The sequence below is a fragment of the Calonectris borealis genome, chromosome 16 (assembly GCF_964195595.1).
Source record: "Calonectris borealis chromosome 16, bCalBor7.hap1.2, whole genome shotgun sequence".
Lineage (NCBI taxonomy): Eukaryota > Metazoa > Chordata > Aves > Procellariiformes > Procellariidae > Calonectris > Calonectris borealis.
Window position 1 is genome coordinate 14030677 of NC_134327.1, and position 19212 is coordinate 14049888.

General features: G+C 45.1%; 1 protein-coding gene and 1 long non-coding RNA gene across 2 annotated transcripts in view; one reads left to right on the plus strand and one right to left on the minus strand.

The window, feature by feature from the left end:
* Positions 1 to 820: 820 nt before the first annotated feature.
* LOC142089202 (uncharacterized) overlaps positions 821 to 19212 on the minus strand; it is a 34071-nt gene continuing 15679 nt past the window's right edge. The window contains exon 3 of the long non-coding RNA XR_012676127.1: positions 821 to 2030. This is a non-coding gene — a long non-coding RNA (uncharacterized LOC142089202). The remainder of the gene's footprint in view (positions 2031 to 19212) is intronic.
* The window catches only part of MYH16 (myosin heavy chain 16), a 29645-nt gene continuing 13021 nt past the window's right edge, over positions 2589 to 19212 (plus strand). The window contains 13 exon segments of the mRNA XM_075164914.1: positions 2589 to 2705; positions 4425 to 4517; positions 5166 to 5229; positions 6014 to 6024; positions 6776 to 6863; positions 7465 to 7583; positions 8772 to 8913; positions 9513 to 9565; positions 9567 to 9584; positions 14336 to 14455; positions 16949 to 17032; positions 18597 to 18705; positions 18708 to 18773. Coding sequence (XP_075021015.1) covers positions 2589 to 2705; positions 4425 to 4517; positions 5166 to 5229; positions 6014 to 6024; positions 6776 to 6863; positions 7465 to 7583; positions 8772 to 8913; positions 9513 to 9565; positions 9567 to 9584; positions 14336 to 14455; positions 16949 to 17032; positions 18597 to 18705; positions 18708 to 18773 — 1084 coding nt within the window.

Consider the following 19212-nt stretch of genomic DNA (forward strand, 5'->3'; position numbering starts at 1 on the left):
CGGGGCTGACAATGGGTGGACAACTGTGAAGATTTAAGTTGTGGTCATGCTGTGCCTCAGTTTCCCCAGCTGTAAAAGGATGGTGAGGCATAAAGAATTTAAAGTTCCTTAAAGATCTGCGACCTGCACGCAAGAAACTGTTTGATGCAAGTATGAACTGTTTTCAGTCACATGCATTTATCCCCTGTGGGTGTTTCATTTAACATTACATTGATCTGTTTCAGAGACCACGCTAGTCCATGTATTACAGGGAGGTGACACAGTGTAGTCCTGAGCCTTCTGTGGAAAGGGACCACAGAATCAAGTCCCAAAATACACTGCAAATATGGGCATCTAAAACCAGCATGTCTACAGATTTAACTATATAGATTGAGGGGGGAAATGATTGCTGAATTGTTATAGTTCCTTATCTCTGCCTGATCAGAACTGGAAATAGACAGAGGAAAGTTTCTCCTTCCTGCTTTATGGGTGAAATTCATTCCAGAGCAGCAGACTGCAATTGATAGTCTTACACCAGTACCTTCTTGAGCCCTGAAACCTGTTTCCAAAGGTGCAGCACTGCTGCCTTGGAATCCTTGCACGCATATATTTTTAGACCACCAAGGTTTTCAGGAGGATGGTGGGGAAAATGAGATCACCAGAAGGGCCAGCGCCATCATCATCTCTAACCAGTGCCAAGCTCTTCTGACTTCAGCCCAAGCAGTAGCCTCTAAAACCAGACCCTGCTGGCAAAGAGTCCCCCGCCCACCCCAGGGGCTTCTCCCTCTCACCCCAGACTGACTCCTCTAACTCCTGTGCAGACAGCGTGACTCACAAGGCTGGCGCGAAGCATTGCTTGGGGCTGTCATCACGGGGGCTGCAGAGGTGGAGAGGAGAACAGCCCTTGGCCTGGGCAGTGTGTCCACACAGCAAAACAAAGCCGCAGCATAGTCCATGTTCCCTTTAATCTAAGTAATGCATAGTAGTGATGAAATCGTCTTTGCCTCTGCAGGGAGCAACAAGTCGAGCAGGTATTGTAGGTCCCCAGGAGGCACGTCTTTAGGTAGCTGGACACTGACAAAGACTACTCACCATCAGCAGTTTGACTGTTGCCTTGACAACTCTAAAGCTAGTGTGGGTGGGGGAAGGAAGACTGCCTGGAGTGTGGGACATAGTCTGCTCCCAACATGGAACAGGTCCCAAAAAATGCAAAGCCTTGGGACATGAGTCATGTCCTTGAACTTCCCTGCTCCCTCCTGTGGAATGGCTTTGCCACAGGTATGGTCTCAGGTTTTGACAAGGGTGAAAACCACCAAGGGGCATGTGAAGTGGATGTGCCATGGACTCTCCTGGGTGGCCCTGGTTGTTTTTGATGGCTGAGGACAGGAGCTGATGAACCAGGTCCTCCCTTTCAGGTTCCTCTGAACCCCTTTTACAGCTGTGCCTGCATTTGTGCCATTTTGTGCACTGCTGTAGTCTTTCACACTAAGAGGGTTTATGCCCATACTGCACAGGAGCATCTGCACGGGAGTTGCCTTATCCCAGGGAGGCAGTGAGAAGCTCTGTGGTTGCTCTGACTTACAGCTACTTCATGGGTTTCTCTGGGAACCACAGAAAACCACTAACACCCTCAGTACTCCCAAAATCCCACTGCACCCCCCATCCAAGAACTGCCCTCACCAGAACTGGGCCTTAGGGTGTTACAGTGTTCAGGAACAAAAGATGGGAGAAAGGCCCTCCTTCTCAGCCATAGGCAGGCTCCTAGTGGCCCAGCATTGGACAAGGAGAAAGGCTGAAGAGAAAGTGGAAATATTCTCCCTATTTCTCCTCAGTTCATCTCTCACTTTCTGGCCCCTCTTAGGAACTACCACCCACGTTTGGGATGTTGACTTGCCTGTTCCTTCTGCTGCAGGTTCCTATTGAACTGGAAGGTATTGTTGGTGTGAACAGAACAGCACCACAGGGAATTCCAGGCTTCTTCAATCTCTGTTTTCTCAGCAATGTGGGAAGCAATGTTCCCCTTCTCTTTTCCTTCTAGTTTCACCTTCTGCCTAGAAGAGAAACCAAGATGTCTGATGGTTATAAGGAAGAGTGTGTGGATGATGCTGACTGATGATGCAGTTCCTGGCTCCTCCTGAGAAAGAGAAAACTGAGGCCATGAACAAGCCCTATGACATCAAGACATCCTGCTGGGTGAAGGATGAGAAAGGGGGTTTCCTTGCTGGGGAGATCCAGATGACAAAGTCATGGTGAAGATGGTAATCAACCAGCTAAGCTCTACTTTATGGGTTCAACAGGAAAGCAGTAGCCTACTGCCCCCAGAGGAAGTGCAACCATGTCTGAGTCGAGACCTGTTTTGCTCTGTGGGTCAGCCGATTTGTGGGACTCCTTTCCTGAGGCCACCAGCCAGAGGCAGTGGCAGCTAGAACAAGACTTGAAGTGGAAGCACGTCCAAGAAAGTGTCTTCCATGTGGTCCATGGAGACCTATCTGGGATAACACCACCTTCTTCCTGTTCCCCAACACTGCAGACCGACATGGTGAAGAATGTCCAGCAGATGGATGGAACGCTGGATAATGAAACCGCCCAAGTTGAACCAGGTCGATGACATGGCAAACATGACCTTCCTGAACAAGGCCAGCGTCCTGGACAACCTATGTCAGCACTACACCCACATGAGGATCTATGATTTGAAAGGGCAGAGGGGAATAGCAAAGCAGCATGGGGCAATGGCAGGACAGGAACCGGTCCTGACTCAGAGGGCCAGCCTGTGCTGCTGTACATTGGGGGTGTGTGTGAGACTTAAATCTTCCAACGTCAGCTCATGTCCAAGCCCCTTTTCCCTGCCTGTCTGTCACTTATTAAAAGCAAATGGCAAAGCACCAGGACATTTGAGTTCTCTGCTTTGCTCTGCCCTGTCTTCAAATGAATTCCCTGCATTTCTTTTCTCCCATTCATAAAACAGAGAGTGATATTGATCTGTGGCTGCAATGAATCTAGCCTCACACAGAGCTCTGGGGGCTTGCAGGTGGTCTGGAAACTGAAATAAATAGCAGTGGGAGGAATAATCACAGTGTGTGCAGTGAGCGTGGAGATTCTTGAGACAACAGTGCTGTAGAGCAGCCTCAGGGATCCTCAGCCAGGTGGGATTTCCCAGCACTTTATTTCCTGCCACCTGCAAAAACAAAACATAGTAAAAAGTGTTTTATCTGGGTAAAACATTGTGAAGAGCAAGTTGTCCAAATAATAAAAGAGACATAAGCATCAATAATCAGGGAGGGAGACCTGGTCTTTTTTCTCCTGATAGCAAAGAAGTACGTTGTTTGGTAGCAAACAGAAAGAAGCCCTCCATGCTAATGGCTGCTTCAACATGAGAGGCATTGCAGCTTCTAAGGCTGAAAGCAGTGGTCTCTTCTCTTCTCTTCTCTTCTCTTCTCTTCTCTTCTCTTCTCTTCTCTTCTCTTCTCTTCTCTTCTCTTCTCTTCTCTTCTCTTCTCTTCTCTTCTCTTCTCTTCTCTTTTCTCTTCTCTCCTCTCCTCTCCTCTCCTCTCCTCTCCTCTCCTCTCCTCTCCTCTCCTCTCCTCTCCTCTCCTCTTCTCCTCTTCTTCGCTTCACTTTCCCTTTCTTTTCTCTCTTCTCTTTTTCTCTTTCACTCTTTCTCTTTCACTCTTTTTTTCTTTTTCTCTTTCTCTTTCTCTCTTTCTTTTTCTTTTTCTCTTTCTTTTTCTTTTTCTTTTTCCTCTCCCCTCTATCTCTAGTATGGGGGTCAGACAATTCAGAATTTGAAGACAAAAATAGCAGCCTTGGCCTTGCAGCAAAAATCCTGTTATTCTAGCCTTGTGGGATTCCTTCGGTGGCTTCCTATTTCTCCTTCCAGCTTCCTCACCACCAGAGCTCTGGATTGTCATGTCCCAGCTTGTACCTCTGCGCCTGTTTCCTCCTCCACAACTTCTCCCCCCGAGGCTGTCCCTACCCTACACGCGTTCCTAGCTCTGTCTTATGCTGCCCTCTACCCTTGGAATAACCTTCCTCTTCCTACAAGCAATAAACCTCACTCCTCTTTCCTAGCTTTCTGCCTGCAGATCCCAGCGTTGCCCTACCATTCCCCTGTGGGTCTCTCAATCCTAGCACATCCCAAAACTCTTTTCTGGAAGACTGAAGTACTAAGCACTGAAAACTGCATTACACTTTGGTGTTGCTTCTTGGAACTGGGGAATCCTGCCTGCCCCAAATCCACAAGGCTGGACCTCTGTGAAGAGCCTTCGGTAGGGCTGAACCTGGAAGGAATTACTGCTCACAGCAGTAATTCAGCTTTCTGTGGGAGCTGACTGACAGAAAATGTATTTAACGGGTTGCTTTGGATGGTGAGGAATAGATGTGCTCAAAGCCCAAGTCTTCAGTGTTGAGCATCCTGATGCTGATGCTGACTTATCTTCTTTTTGTAGGAATCCCTGGAAGATCAAATCATTAAGGTGAATCCTGTTCTGGAGACCCTTGATAATGCTAAAACTACAAGGAAGAACAATTCTTCCCATTTTGTAAGTACCAGCTCCTCTCTGGATTTCACTGGTAGGTCACTGGTAGGTCATACAAAGATGTTCCCTCAGAAGAAATAAAAAGAAAAATTATTTTTAAATGCTTCCTCAAGCACTACAGTTAGCTTGTATTTACTAACATTTCATATGAAGCATTGTTGGTTCCCATTTTCTTGAACTAAGTTTGTCAGCTGATTTTGTGGTGACTTCATATTTTTATGTCAAAAGAAAAAAAATAGTTTTGACCAACCCCAAATCAATGCCCTTTCAACTGTTTACTTCTGCAAAGATTCAAAATGCTTTCATTTTTTGCAGATTATTTTTAATTTTGAAATTGTCAGTGAAAATGTAAAACATTGGGGTTTTCAACTGAAGTATCATTCCTCCGTTTCTGTGCGCTACACACTTCTGCCATATGCTGCAGAGAAAGGAGGATTTCTTTAAGCTCTAATACAGAATCCAAGAAGAAAGAGGTTTTTTATAGATCTGATCTTTGAAAAGATTAGATTTCCTCTCACTGACTTGCAAATTTGCCCCTACTGGCAATGCTGTCTGTCCCTGATGAACGCTCAGAACCTCTCAGCTACTTTCTGTTTTCCTACAGATATTGCAATCTTGATTAACAGACTCATCTTTTATTTTCTCATCTAGGGCAAATTTATCTGAATTCACTTTGGTAGCACAGGCAAGCTGGCTGGGGCTAACACTGAGAGCTGTAAGTAAGTACATAATTCTTTACATTAATTTTGCTTTGGATTTTTTCTTTCTCTGAATGGACCCTGTTCTGATTACATTGGACATGTGCAAATCTGAAACTGTTAACCTGAGGGATCTGCACTGCTGCAAATGAAACCAAAATCTGCCCCTACTTCCACAGTGAGGTTACGTGCTTTAGATGATGACAAATTTATTTCTTATTTCTTTAGTTGCCTATGAGACTCTGTGAACACATAAAAGACACAATGCCTCCCCCAAAAGCTGTACACTTTTCATTCTACAATTATATTGCAACTATTACTCACATTCATCAGTACAACACTATAATTGTCTTGCAACCAAGACCCTAAAAATAGCTATCCAGGGAAGGTGCATTGTTCTTTGTTTGCACACGTGCATCCAAGACTAAATTGAGAACCACAAATCCCAGCTCTCAAGGTAAAAAGACCCCACCACGTTTCCTGACTAAAGCCCATTAACATACAGAAAAAGGAGAGAGGAAACATATGGACCGGTTATTCTTTAATGTGGGATTGTCTGCATCCCTCCTACTTTCAACTCATCCCAGATTTGCATCACACCCAGAGACCATATGTTGGATTTGCCTCTCTGGACAGTGGGCCAAGGCAAGTTTCAGGTTGTTTACTGGCAGGTTGCAGCTTCTTCCAGCCTGGCCTGGAGAGCAAGGGCGTGGACAGACCTTCACTGTGCAAGCAGCAGCACCGGCTCAAGGTCCTTCTGCACCCCCACTGGAGCTTTGCTGGCAGAAGGGATTGTATGAGTGCTCCTTGAAGTCACCTGGACTAACTAAAATTGTCAATAAAGGTGGTTTGAGTCAACCCAAATTTGTCTGAAGAACTCGCATGATGTCGTTCACCAGCAGAGCTATATGGACAGAAGGCTTCAGCTGAGCGGCAAGGATGAAAAATGCCCAGCTAGGACTGCCAGCAAGGTCTGGTGATTTGGTACAGCTGAATGAATTGATACAGTGAGGTCTAGAAGAGGCTGTTTTTTGTGGAGACGAGAAGCCAAACTAAGCATGTTAGTGCCTGACAGAAGGTATGGACGGATCGATTACAGGGTACAAAACATGTTTTCCAGAGCTCTTCTCAGAAAGAAAGGGCAGTATAAGGACATGTTTCACAGGTCAAACTTACAAACCATGCACTGGTTCAGAGCATCCAATTCAGAGGATGGTTAGAAGTAGGATGAGTTAGTCTGGAGATCTGTTCCTGAACCCAGCACTGACATAACTGGACAAGTGATGGCATCTTTTGCCTCCATTTCACTAGCTACCAAAGTAGTTGTACTAAAACTTGTGCCAGTCAGAATGTTGTGAAGTTTAAAAGCATGCTCTGAGAGCATCACTGAAGAATACTATGGTTCTTGCTGCACTCACAGGACTTCCAAAGGACCTTGGTGAAATGCTCATTTCACTGATATTAAAAGCAAAATTCTCACTGACATCCATAGGGCCATGATTTTTCAATCTGTGGCTGCTACTTACACCTGGATGTGTTTCCCTCTGTGTTCCAGGTCTGGAGAAGTCATGTGTCATTTCCCAGGAAGCAGCTAAGAGATATTATCATATTTTCCATCAGATTCTCTCCAAAAAGAAACTTAAACTTACTGGTATGGCACTTTGCGTGTGTTATTCACTTCCTTTAATGCACACATCCCTGCTCGATCCTCTGTTTCTAGAATAAGAAACCTACTCACCAGAACTGTACTTGGCTAGAGATTGAAATAGGTTCTCTGCAGTGGGGGTTTGTTACTAATTATCCAGGAAGAAGAGGATTGCAAGTGACTTTTCCTTAGGCAGGCCAGAGTGAGGAAAGAAAGCTGTCTTCCCTTATCTTGATCAATGCATGGTGAGGTCCCGCTTGATCTGGCAGGGCTGCCACTAAGGTAAAAATGATCATTTTCAAACTGAAGCGTTGAGCTGCCTCATGTCAATTGCTTACATCTCCTCAGGACAGGAAAGACAGCCAGGACAAGTTTTTCAATACTGTTGAAAAGGTTTGGGCGTTCAATCCCACTTACTTTGACGTGGCTGCTAAGTTAAAATCTCCTAGGTAGCCTAAGAAACTCATCTCACAAAAGGCTTTTTTCTTCAGTGATACACTCAAAACGTGCTCAGGAAATGAAACCTAGAAGAACCCTCAGTCTCCAGTCAAAAAGCTCATGTTACGCCTTGATTGTACTGATGGCAATTGGTGTAATCACCTTTCAGTCTGTCTCTTCCTGCAGAAACTGCTTCTTGTGCCCAATCCTAACCATTACCACTGGGTGCATCAAGGTGTGATCACAGCAGACAACACGGATGATGGGGAAGAGCCACTTCTCAGTAATGTAAGTCTGGAGAAACATCACTGAAATTGAAAATAGAGCAAACAGAATGGTGCCCCCCCCCGGCCTAAGTTTCCTCTAGGAATAAAATTCAGCTTCTTCAACCTGAGGATAAATAAACTACTGGAAGAGCAGCTAGCGATAGTCTAAAGATTTGTTCAATTGTCTTGTGAGCTGAAGCCTGAATGTAAAAGATCTGCTCCAGAGCGAATGAGCTTGACGTAGGAGTTCCTGGTTAACATTCAATGGCCTGGGGTTTGCAGGACTTCAAATGGGCTAGTTATAGGGTTTGTTTGAAGCCTGAAAACTGACAGATCTGAAAGCTGTGGCAGGGACCATGGGTTAAAACCTGCTCATCTCGCATACGTATGTAATCTCATGGAGCAGCTTTTGTAAGAGGAAGACTTGACCCTTTGTCTGTTTTTGACACACATTTTCCTTTTTAATATCATTTTGAAGAGTATCTGTTACTGAAAAGAGCTTATTGGGAATATCTGCTGGCTCCTGAGACTGTTATTATAAGCAGGACTTGAGCTACAGAGAGATCAAACAGTCTCCAGCTGCTGAACTTACAGTGCCCTTTCTAGCAGCTGTTGGTATTTTACAGCTTCCAGGATTTGTACATTGCAAACAAGCCTTTTGTACAAAGCAGGTATGATTTTCATAGCCACTACGACAGGCAGTCCCAAATCATGGCTCACGAGTAACACGCTGCAAGATTCTCTGGCATGTTCAGAGTCGTGCGCTCTCCCTTCTCCGGCCATGCCATAGGAGCAAAGCACAATGTTGCCAGCAGAGCTACGCTTCCTCCGCATCTGTGCTAGCTGAGATGTGGGATAATTGCTATAAGGGGATGTTGCTGCTCATGTCCTGCTGATTTTAAAAAGCATGGTGAAGAGTGGAATGAGCTGATATCCCAGATGATATGTTGCATTTTGCTCATGGTATCAGAGACACTTCGAACAACTGCTGTCAAAGCAACATGGTTCTTACCTAGCATAAATCAGTATACAAAAGAAAAGCAGAGTAGCAACATTAAGCTACTCTGTCCCACGCTAGTCTGAAGGGACCTGGCTGGTCAAATTTCAATGGGCTGGAAAATTATTTTAGATGTTTAGCACTATGGGCTGGCTTCCAGCTTATGGTGCACATTAAGAATTCCCTTGTGTGGGTCCGTGTCCCTTCTGCCAGGTGGCCTTTGATGTCCTGGGCTCCAGTCCAGAAGAGAGGATCTGTGTTTACAAGCTGAGTAGGGGTATCATGCACTTGGGCACTATGAAGTTCAAGCAGAAGCCAAGAAAGGAGCAGGCAGAGATGGAGAACACGGAGGTAGGTTGAGATCTTATGCTTGGTGACAGCAAACCAGGACAAAGCCAGCATGCTAAGAGCTCAGCCAGTTCGTTAAAACTGAAAAAGCTGCTAAAACCAGACTCTCATTTCCAGGGAATATAAAATGACCTTAAACAACACACTGATTTTTTTTTTTTTAAATGAACAGATGTGCTATTGAGAGTCAGAGCTGGCATTCACAGCTGCCACAGGGCAGCAGGCCTAGCCAGATGGCTAAGCTGTCAGCTAAGGACTTGATACTTCTTTGTTGAACAGCCCTGCTTCGCAGGTGTTTTTGGAGCCATGGTGGAGCAAACAGGCACATACCTCCCAGAGCATATGGAAGCCCAGACACCTTGAGGTGTGTATTATTGCCCCTGCTCCATCCAGCAAGCTCTGCTGAATGGTGTGTGTGTGAAGGGACAGAGCTGACACTTGCTTCCTCCTGTCCTTCCCAGTGAGTTCCCAGCGGGGCTGGAGAGCTTGCCTGCCCCTGAGCGCAGAGCCTGTAACCATTTTTCTGAGTATGTAGCAAGGGGATGGGGACAATGAGCGACCTTCTTTCTGTTACTCAGATTAACATGTTAACCTTCCCTCCAATAGCGGCTGACAAAGTTACTCAGCTCATGGGTCTGAAGTCTGGAGAGCTCCAGAGGGGGCATCACCAGGCCCAGGGTGAAGCAGGGAACAAGCTGGAGTGGAAAGGCACCCTCTTGGCACTATAGTGCCAGAACGAGGGATTTGGCCAGCATGTGCGTGTTCCCCAAGGCCACTGATGGCCATTGAAGGCTGCCATTGTAACGACCATCTGGGCAAATCACCCAACTTCCTCAAGCCCAACGGACCCAAAGGCAAAGGCGAAGAAGTTCACCCCGAGCACCGCGGTGCATTACGTTGGCACTGTAAGTGCAGACCAGCGCTGTTTCTGCCATACCCCTAACCCTGAGTAAGCTGGAGCATGCACTTAGCGAGGTCAGATACGAGGCCGAGCCCCCTGCATGAATAGGTCACATCAAACTTCCATAGGTTTTAACAGCAACACTGGGAAAAGTACTTTGCTGGTGCAAATTAATGTGTCTCTGTTGCCTTAAAGAAGTACTGCAGCCAGAGATTGGCTCTGCCGCACAGAAATGTGCATCTCGGAAATCCTTTCCGGTAACAATTAATCGAAAACAGTGATTGTGCAAATGTCTGACCAGTGACACAACAGTTGAGCATTTTAACGTACAAAGAACAGCAAGGCCGTTTCATGACTCTTCAACATGTTGCCACTGGCCTTAATTAAAAATATAATCCTTATAGATATTCTGAAAAGGAACAAAACCCCAAAAACTCAAGCCAAGGCTTGTTTCTAGTAACACAAAGCTGTAGGAAAGCTACCCAAAAGGCACATCAGCCAAAGGATTAAATTCATTTTTGCTTCTGTTGCTTACGTGTTGCTGGAAGAGCCAGAGTCCTGCAGTTCACTGCAGCCTGCCCAGCTTTTCCTGGTGTATGTGACTTGCCTCTCTGCTGTGTTGTCAAGCAGCCATGCTAATGCTTAGCAGTGGGAACAGTATTTAAGCATATTATCAAACTCCACCAGTTATTCATATACTCCACTGCACAGCCATACTGACAGAACATGATCAGAGCATGAATCACAGGCCCTTTGCTCTATCTTTTTTACACTCAGCAACTATTTCCTTTCTTTGCTACCAAGCAGGTTTTTGAAAGTGACATTTGACTGTGCCAAAATATGTTCTGATTGTGCTTGGTTATACCAGTCTATAAGCCACATTGTCCCCTCTGTCAGCGTATGAAAGTATGAGCCTAAAAGGTAAAAATATAATCTCTCTGCAACATCCCTTCCTTTGGCAGTCCTACAGAATCCTTTATTCAGGGCCCCCCATAAGTCCTGAGACTCTAGAGAGTGCATTAATGCTATTCCCATGCCAGCATTAACTCGCTTCCTTTCCCTATACCCACAGAGGATTTCTCCCCCTCTCTATGCAGGTTAACAATCAGAAATCTGCTTTCTCATGCACTGCTACTGGGCTATTCTCAAGTTGGATCTTAACTGGTCAGGCCTTTTCTCCCCTGCTCCTTTCCAGATGTGACACAGTATCACAGAGTAGCTACAGAAGAACGAGGATCCCCTGAATGAAGCAGTGATGGGCTTGCTCCAGAAATCCAGCATGCCTCTGCTCTGCCTCCTCTTTAAAAAGGAGGAGGCCGCAGGTAGAGTGAACATTATGCGGTACAATCAATACTGTCAGCTCAGTGTGTCGGCAAGCAAATGTCATCAGTGCTTGTGCCCAGTGCTTCCCCATCATTCTTTTGTGGAAAGGATTAAGCCTGTCACTGTAACACTCTCTTCATCCAGGTAACAGCCTGTGTCTGCCTCTGCATACTTCTCTTCGGGGCTGAAAGACAATCTAGCTCTGTCCTTGAAAATTCTGCCCCTCCAGCACTAAGAGAGGCAGACGGCACACACTGTGTTCACTTTGCTCAGTGATGGCACTACCAAACACTGCTGCAGAAACACGCTTGCACAGATGGAAGCGTGAGTGCAATCCTGACTTAATGACAGGCTACATAATGCCCTCCTGGCAGTGGCCTTCTGCTGCCCAGACAAATGTCACGTTTCTATCAACCAGAAAAACTTGCTGCCTACTAGGGTTGTCATCAGCCCAGCCCAGGACTCTGCAGTTGAAAGGTGAATGGGAAACAGTTTAGGAAACCACTTTTCAGATTTCAAGCTATCAAATAGACAGGGTCGGATCTTTTTCTACTTCCTGCATGTGCAACTCCATCTCAGCCTATGCTAAACTGGTAAAGCAGCACCAGTGTAAGAGAGAGGAGACTGACTTAGAGTGCAAAAAATTGCATATGCCAACATATTGTGAATGCAGCTTCTCTTCTCTTCTCTTCTCTTCTCTTCTCTTCTCTTCTCTTCTCTTCTCTTCTCTTCTCTTCTCTTCTCTCTTCTCTTCTCTCTTCTCTTCTCTTCTCTTCTCTTCTCTTCTCTTCTCTTCTCTTCTCTTCTCTTCTCTTCTCTTCTCTTCTCTTCTCTTCTCTTCTCTCTTCTCTTCTCTTCTTTTCCAAGAACTATGTTCACTTCTGGTTTGAGGATTTCTTTAGAGTAGTAAACAATGAAAGAACAATCTCTAAACCAAAGCAGAATGCAGGTAAAATGATGCACATTTTTATTTGGTTAGTAGTTCATCCAGACAGCGCTGAACTGTTAACTTAAGTCAGTTAAGACAGATTTACATTAGAGGCTACAGTATACTACTTCAGTGTGACTCCTTTTCAAGAGCTTCTCTCACATATTCTGTGCAATAATATTGATTTTAGCTGGTGGCAGCAAGAGGCAGGAAAGAGGGCCCTCTTTTGTGACTGCCTCCAACTTCTACAGGGTAAGCAATCATCCATGCCTTTGTACTTAAACTGCCATCAATGCCTTTGTAGTCCAGCAGCAGCTCAGTCTCCCTAATTTATCTTCAACCGTGCCCAAGGCTGGTTAATGCCATTACCCTGATTTTACCAATGCAGAACTAAAAGACAGAGGGTGGCTCAGTTACAGAAACTTTGGCATCTAGTGTCACTGGTGTCATTTAAAATGCCCTTGGGTATCTGGGACATCCACAAGGGGCAAAAAGATACTATACAGGTAGCTTAGAAGACACCTGTGCTCTTCTGGAGCATGTATCTGGTGATGCATCTAAAATGTCACTATGTTTAGGCAACTGAAACCCCTCTAAGAGACTTGCAGGGTCACACAGGAAGGATATGGCAGAGCAGGGAATTATGTCCCAGTCTCTTGAGATGCAGACCAGCACCCGGAGGAGGTGGTATATCTCTCTGAGGCTAGTGTCACAGTACTTAGATTTGCTGTCATGAGTGCTAGAAACAGGACAAGAAAGATCTAAAGAAGCCTGTTATGTTTTGGCTTGAAAGTCACAAATGAAGAGGGGAAATACACTACGGGAAAAGTCCTGTGTTACTATTTCTATAGTATCCAAAGCTGAGTGCTAGCTGATACAGTTATGGACGAGTTCAATCAAGTTTTTTCAGACATCCTTGTCTGCTTTTATTATGCACCATTTCACGCACTCTTGATCGCTGACAGCCAGTTTCCACATAAGCCTAAACGAGGTTATTGTGTGCTGCCTGTCCTCTGTAGCATGCTTCTGTCTCCAGAGGCTGGTCCACCCAGCAAATAAAAGCCGACTGCTGTTATCAGTTCATGGAGCTATTCCTCTAGGCTTGCTAGTGGAGAGCAGGACTTTTCATTATTAACTTTTCATATGACGGTAATCCCTGAAGGAATAGTTATATAATACTATAAGCCAGAATCACAAAACAACACTTACCTGAAATTGTTTCAGGTTCACACCATGCCCAAAGTTGCTTCCATGCATGTAAGCTTGTTCCCCTGGGCCACGTAGGACCAGGCTCATTTTCTATCGTGTTGTGTGGGGTTTGTTTTTCTTTTTCCCAGCTGTGAAACACGAACAACTTCACAACACAGAAGGTCGTCTCTCTCCAGCCTTGGTAACTCTTGTTAGTTTTTTCACTCCATTCCTCTTTGTCTCATTCCAGGAGCAGCTGAACTAGCTTTGCACAGCACATCCCTGCATTTCATCCACTGCATTGTTCCAAATGAATTCAAACAGGCTGGTAGGTGTCTGCAGCAATCCTCAAGCAAAGCCACAGAGTGCCTTCAGCACAAGCTTTGGCTGGCTAAACAGCAGATCTTTATTCAGGAATGAAAGAAGTTGGATCATCACTTCACAGACTACCTTGTACCCCTTCAAGGGAATGTCTGAGAGACGCTTCCAAGTGCCAGGTCTAGAGACAGGATGTCTAATAAACCTCTCATTTTATGAGAGAAGCACAAAGAATTAGGAAATACACGACCTGGAACTAGACAAATTGGCACCATTATTTATTAGGCTGCATTGCCTCCCGCAACCCCTTTTTTGCAGGATCAACCACGGAAACAGTGAATTGCAGAGGGGAAGAGCAACGCAAGTTTTCACCTATGATATAATAAAGTGGAAGGGCAAGTAATGGAAAGCAGTGAACAGCAAACAAATCTGCTATGAATAGGCAGTTACTCATGTTGTTTGAATTCCAGCACTATTACTGAATGTACATTTCCACTTTCGGATGATGGAGGTATGCATCCTGTGCAGTGATCTTGTCCATGAGAAATCAGAGGGAGTGGGTATGAATGCCTACTTCTAACGCTTCTGCATCCCCCTCCAACAACTTCCACTTTGCACAGACAGGTGGAAGCTTCCTTACCACTAGTATTTCAGTGCCATGCCCCTGGGGCTAGGAAGCTAAACCAGAGAAGATCTTAAGCAGTGATTAGCCCTTCTGCACTACCGCTAACTGTAGCTCTTATATCATTATACCCGTCTTTCTCATTTTAGATACCAAAGCCTAAATCCCAGCATAATCCTCCACGGTTTGTGGACAATAAGAAGGCATCAGAGTTGCTGCTTGGCTCTACTGACCTGGGGGAGAACAAGTACGGAATTGGATATAACAAGGTACTGTTTACTCCTACCAAATTGAGCTAAATAAATTGATGGCAGTTATGACTCAGCATGCCTTTGGTGTAGATATAGCTGCAGAGTTAGAGTTTCTACAGCAACCCTCTTCCTCATGCATACAATGTTCTCTCTTACACATGCTCTCCAAACTGACTTTTAATCAGACAGTACAGTGAATATAATGCAAATGAAGTGCACCTTAAGCTATGCGATAAATCTCACTTGCTCTTTACTATTCCTTAGTCAGGCAAAAATCCTACTAACGGATCATTTATCCAATTTAAGATTGGAAAGGAAAATGGAGAGAGACTGTTGTAGCTGTCTAATATTAGCAGCATATATCATTAATTCTGCATATATGTTTTTGTCATAACATAATGAAAGTAGCTATTGTAACAGCCACGCAGAAGGGAGCATTCTGTTCTTTGCATGAACCTAAAATCTGCATTTCCCAACTTTTATAATAATTACACAATATTAATCAATCCTCCAGCCTATTCTATCCTTAAATTTCAACTTACGGATGGAGGTTAAAGTGGGCCGGACACTGCCCCTGATCTTAGTTTTAAAGACAACAGCCGCAAGATTACTACTATTATTTTTTCTTTGTCATTGAAACTACTTAGTGCGTTTCCTGGCACAGGAGAGCACAAGGTATATTCGGGTTTCATCAAGGAAGACTTCCACTCCTGCTTTACTACATGTCACTTAGCTAGATCTTATGATGATCCCGATGGGCTCAGAAAAGGCTAAAGAACGCTGGGCAAATCCATGCTAAAGGTGAATGGAATCCAATTCCTAAATATTAGTCTTCCGTTCCCATAACCTCCCCAAACTTTATCCTTTTTGTAAATGTAAGCACAGAAGAGACAAGATCACAATGAGGTAAATTGACATGTAAAGACCAAAGAAGTAAAATATCCTCATTTCTGAGTGCTAATACACAGCAAGTCCAGAGTTTCATAGTCCTGAAGGCTACCTAGAACTCCAGGTTCTAACAGTCTCCTGTCTTCCAACACATTCTTCTGTGCTGGGATCCTGCCCACGCTGAAAGACATGAGAGATGAACTTCTGGCAAAGATCACAACCATGCCGCAATGTTGTGCTCATGGCTTCCTGATGAGGATTGAGTACAAAAAGATGCTGGAAAGAAGGTATCCTTGGGGAAAAAACTAGAAACTCTTCTGTGAATCCAGGGCGGCATTAGAAACCAACCACTAATGTAATTCATTTACTAGCAAGAACCATGAAATGAAAACTGGGACTTCCAAGTTCTACAAACCCAGTACACAGCAAAGCAATAAAGCTTTCCTGCTTTTTCCACATGGCTCCATGCAGTAGAACAATATTGCAGCTAGATAACTGGGTAGCTCCGTTACCTCCTGCGCATCCACTCCACAGATCAACAGCTGGAGTATCTCTGTAATTTGTAGTGAGCATTATCCCTGTCCAGAAACCCTAACTCACATGGTGATGCAGTGAGTCTCCTGGAACTCAACCACAATACATACGTGTATGAGTCACAAGATTTTGGTTTCGATCTGTGCACTTTTTCTGACCCTGCCTATGGTATCTGTGGCTGCAGGTTAGAGGAGAGGAAAGACGGGAGGCAAAAAACACCCTTCAATTTGCTTCCAGTTTATTTGTATGTTTGTATATTTTTATTTGTATATTTCCAGCAGTATTTGTCTCTTCTAGTGCGTGAAAACGTCAATTTCTACATCCACTGTAGCACTTTTTAAACAAACAAATTCAATTCTGTTGTCCTTTTTCCTATGTCAGCAAACTGCTATGACTCTTCTTGCATGCCAAAAATTGTGGGGCATCAAGGTCTACTCCATTTGACTGAGACTACATACTGACTCCAGCATTCTGCTGTGTACAATTGAGCGTGAACACTTTGAGCTCCCCTACATACATTGCCTGGAAACAGAATTGTTTCTAAACCACAGAAGTTCTGTTTGCTATAGGCTTGGCCTGATGGCAATTCAGAGGAATGTCCAGAAGTTTCTGCAGCTGCTTTTCTGGGGAGGGCAGAAATTGTACAGTGGATGAGGAAAATACTCTGAGGATGTCCTGTTCTGCAGAATTAAACAGTGGCAATTACAGATGCTGAGAACCTTGGGATGTCTGGTCAGGGAAGATAAGGGCTGGGAGAAAAAATAATGGCCATGTTCACTTAAGTAAAGACACTGAGAAAGCTAGTGACTTTCTTGTTAACTGTTAATAGGGCAAGGGGCCTGAATGATTTCTTTCCAAATCAATGCCAGAAAAGTTAGTAAACAGAGAAAACCCTGAAATCTGAGTCTAAGCCTGCTACCTCCAGGGAGTGGAAAGAGAGTGTCTTAGAAATTCAAGACCTGGACTTCACACTTCTAAAAACAGCATAGAGAGAAGTGGTGAGGTTATGAGCATGGCAATACAAGATTTCACTACTCATTAACATTTAAAAGCTGAAACAAAGCTGCTTGGTTCACTTCTCTTAAGCAGGACCACACTGACAGCATGAAGGGGCAGTTCCAGCTCAGCCTCTATTCACTTAGTTCCAGGATGGATAATTCAGTTGATATTCTGGTAAGAGAGAAAAGAAAGTGTTGACCAAGATACTCAAGCTTAAGTGAATGCTGGATGCCAGGTGCCCACCAAAACTGCTCTATCGCTCCCCTCCTCAGCTGGACAGGGGAGAGAAAAAATGTAACGAAAAGCTCATGGGTCAAGATAAGGACAGGGAGAGATCATTCACCAATTATTGTCACAGGAAAAACAGACTCGACTTGGGGAAAAAATGGATTTAATTTATTACCAATCAAATCAAAGTAGGGTAATGAGAAATAAAACCAAATCTTCCCCACGCCTCCCTTCTTCCTGGGCTTAACTTCACTCCCGATTTTCTCCACTTCCTCCTCCCGAGTGGCACAGGGGGATGGGAATGGGGGTTGCGGTCAGCTCATCACACGTTGTCTCTGCTGCTCCTTCCTCCACAGAGGGAGGACTCCTCACACTCTTCCCCTGCTGCCCAGTCCTCCACGAACTTCTCCAACATGAGTCCTTCCCACAGGCTGCAGTTCTTCACGAACTGCTCCAGTGTGGGTCCCTTCCACGGGGTGCAGTCCTTCAGGAGTAGACTGCTCCAGCGTGGGTCCCCCATGGGGTCACAAGTCCTGCTGGCAAACCTGCTCCAGCGTGGGCTCTTCTCTCTACGCTGCCAGGAGCCTGCTCCAGCGCGAGCTTCCCACGGGGTCACAGCCTCCTTCGGGCATCCACCTGCTCCAGCATGGGGTCCTCCCTGGGCTGCAGGTGGATATCTGCTCCACCATGGACCTCCACGGTCTTCACCACGGGCTGCAGGGGAATCTCTGGTCCGGCACCTGGAGCACCTCCTCCCCCTCCTTCTTCACTGACTTTGGTGCCTGCAGAGTTGTTTCTCTCACATATTCTCTCTCCTCTCTCTGGCTGCAATTGCTGTTGCCCAGGGTTTTTTCCCCCTTCTTAAACGTTATCCCAGAGGTGCTACCACCGTCCTGATGGGCTTGGCCTTGGCCAGCAGCGGGTCTGTCTTGGAGCCGGTGGCATTGGCTCTGTCGGACATGGGGGAAGCTTCTAGCAGCTTCTCACAGAAGCCACCCCTGTAGCCCCCCGCTACCAAAACCTTGCCACGCAGACTCAATACAGAAACAAAACTATGTTAAAGCCAATTTTCCACATAAAGGTGAAACAAAATCTGCCTTTTAACCTGGGGACACACCTTCCCAACTCCAGTGCAAACCAAAGGAACTTCCATAGCCTTAGAAAGAAAAAGCTTTCTGGTCCCATTTGGACTAGTATGAATCTAGATCATTATAAGAATCATTCTGCATTTATATCAGTTCAGAATCTTGAATACAGTCCTGATTTCTATGCTGGCACGCAGATCTGCTACTGTGCACCATAACAACCTTTTCTAGGAGTTGTATTACTCACACTATAGATATGAAACCCTCTGCACTAAACAGGCATTTCGGGAAACACCAGGCCTCCCACTGGTATGCAAAAAATACTAGGATCTGACAATAAAAGGACCACCTCAGGGCTTTCAGGGACCATTATAATAGAAAAGGCTTGTTTTGGGAACCTCATTGCTTGAACTCCTTACTTCCAGGTGAAGCCTTTGCTGAATGTGGCCCAACAGGAGAAGAAAATGTAACCGACGGAATTGGAGCTGAGAAGCATCATGTCAAAGACTTGGGAGCTCACAGAACACGCAAAAGACCAGAGGAGCAGACAGCCACCCTCAGCCAGGAGAAGAATGACCTCCCCATCCAGCTGTAGGCCGAGCATTATCAATGGTTAAAGGCTTAGTATTCATTTAGCCAGGGCATCGGCTTTCTCAAATGACTCATAAGAGGCTCCTTTTCAGAATACGTAATGAATAAAGAGCATATGGGGATGACGCATGAGATTCACAGACAGCCTGACTGTATCTTAAATAAAGTTAAGTCCTTAGAAAACAGAGGAGACTGAGAGGGTCATGGCTAAAGCAAAGGAGTTGTTGTCACAAGTCCCGAGTTCTCTTCCTGGTCAATCACTGATGCTTAGCGTGATCTACGGCAAGTCAGAGTGGCGTCTTTTTAAAATACAAACTCTTCTTCAAGGACCTGTGTGTGTATAAAACAAACAGATCTTTTGATGCTTAACTTTAAGAAGCTATGGCCTGAGTCATGGAGATTCAGATCAACTATAACAACAGGTATGTTAAAGGAATCTTAATAAACTCT